This window comes from Miscanthus floridulus, chromosome 13 (assembly GCF_019320115.1).
Source record: "Miscanthus floridulus cultivar M001 chromosome 13, ASM1932011v1, whole genome shotgun sequence".
In the NCBI taxonomy this organism is placed as follows: domain Eukaryota; kingdom Viridiplantae; phylum Streptophyta; class Magnoliopsida; order Poales; family Poaceae; genus Miscanthus; species Miscanthus floridulus.
In genome coordinates, this window is record NC_089592.1 from 19,659,866 (window position 1) to 19,661,556 (window position 1,691).

At 44.0% G+C, this 1,691-nt stretch overlaps 1 protein-coding gene across 1 annotated transcript; it reads right to left on the reverse strand.

Annotated features, from left to right (window-relative positions):
- Positions 1–658: 658 nt before the first annotated feature.
- On the reverse strand, positions 659–1,411 carry LOC136501850 (uncharacterized). Its single transcript, XM_066497375.1, has 3 exons — positions 1,354–1,411; positions 1,119–1,195; positions 659–967 (listed from the first exon to the last, which is right to left on the reverse strand). The coding sequence occupies exons 1-3, from the start codon at positions 1,409–1,411 to the stop codon at positions 659–661; spliced, it is 444 nt and encodes a 147-aa protein (XP_066353472.1).
- Positions 1,412–1,691: the final 280 nt, after the last annotated feature.

Sequence of the window (1,691 nt, forward strand, 5' to 3'; positions counted from 1 at the left end):
TGCGGAAATGGCACATTGTTTTTAGGAACCTGACGATGTTTATATGCATGCCAATGAACAAGAATAAATTAATAGAGTGTTTGTTTTGGGAATCAAACCATTTTAGATGGAGTGATGCATACCAATGAACAAGAATAAATTAGTGGAGTGTTCATTTCGGGAATCAAAGCATTTTAGATGGAGTGATACATGACAAATCTTTCTCAAATTAGTGAAATGACCTTATTCCTCATACTCATATTATTTATTATCTTGTGAGGGATAGGGTGGTGATGAATCGACTCATTCCATTTCACAAACCAAATAAAAAAAACTAAAGAACTGAGTTGACGATGGACGACTACTTCATTCTAAGAATGGCAAACTTCACCTTACTTTTCCCCAAAAGTGCAAGCTTGATGGGCACAACTTGAAACTTAATTAGTTCATTATTATATTTGTCCCTTGTTTACATGTATTGCATCTAGGAATACATGTTTTTGGTCTGTTCCAGGTAATTGGGTCGATCTAAAACTCATCAAGATGAACTAATCAAGATGTGAAAAAAGTTAACTTGAACTCCTAAATGCTACCAGTGGACTACTCTCCACCTATAACACGCATGTCCGGACACAAGCAGCATGTGTTGACCGGAGAAAACTGAAATAGGCCGGGCTGCTCAATGCTTGCATGGGCCGCATGGTATTGCCCGGTGGTGGTTGGGTGAATGACCGCTGGGCCCGACGTAATCTTCGTGGATTAATCTGGGTGCCACCACCCCACGAGGCCCACGATGAGTCCTCATCTTCTTCGCCTCTCCGTCCGTTTCAGCAGCACGTCCCGTGCTCGCCGTCAGGCGATGCCCCGGTGTAGTGCTGCCGCCTAAGCGGTTTCGGCTGTTGGATGCGTCGTCGCGCACCCCCGCCGGCCGCCGACCGGAAGGAGATGGTGGTGGTCGTTGCCACGTGAAGTCAGCCGGTATCTCTTCCTGCAATACACACATCAGAGACACACTAGACATGCATGTGGCCAGTTAATTACATGCAAGCAAGCTAAGCAAGATGCCACTGTCTGTGTGTGACATGGCCATGATGAAGAAGAAACTAATGGAGAATGCTAGAAAGAACTGCGTCACTAACCTTCTGGCTATCGACCTTCTTGTGCAGTTGTTGATGTTGTGCTGTGTGGAGCTGATGCATGTCCAGCCTCCCAAGTCCTATAGAAGATGAAAATGGAATACATTTACAATCAGCATGTATTCAGTTTAACATCGATCTTCATCATCATGCTATACGAGATGAGAGAGATAAAAATGAATACAGGACTGAACTCAGGAAAATGGGCACAAAGCCCAAAGCTAACAAGTATCATTACCATAAGCCCTGGTAGCCAGGAGAAGGATGAGAGAGCCAAACACCATGGAACTCCACATTGCAAGTGCTAATAAGAGTGTGCAATACGAAGCTGGTTAAAATCTCCAAACAAGAGAGTTTTGCCCAAGAGCTGATTTTGGATGCATATATACGAATGAATGGAGTGAGCTCCCATGATGCATGCCTTTGGTTCCCATGAACACATATACTCGGAAGGCATATGCATGTCTTCTAGCTAGCGAGGAGGTGAGAGAGTTTCTGATCACATATTCTTTTCCCTGAAGTTGGGTTACAAACCTACAAAGAATGAGATCTTGATGTGAATCTCAAGATAAGCTG

What these genes read in the sequence shown, in the direction of transcription:
- LOC136501850 (XM_066497375.1), bottom strand. Translation starts at nt 1,411, where the DNA reads ATGTGGAGTTCCATGGTGTTTGGCTCTCTCATCCTTCTCCTGGCTACC. An exon ending in CCTGGCTACCAGGGCTTATG is followed by an intron (nt 1,196 to 1,353) that starts GTAATGATACTT and finishes CATCTTCTATAG; the next exon opens with GACTTGGGAGGCTGGACATG. An exon ending in AGAAGGTCGATAGCCAGAAG is followed by an intron (nt 968 to 1,118) that starts GTTAGTGACGCA and finishes TGTGTATTGCAG; the next exon opens with GAAGAGATACCGGCTGACTT.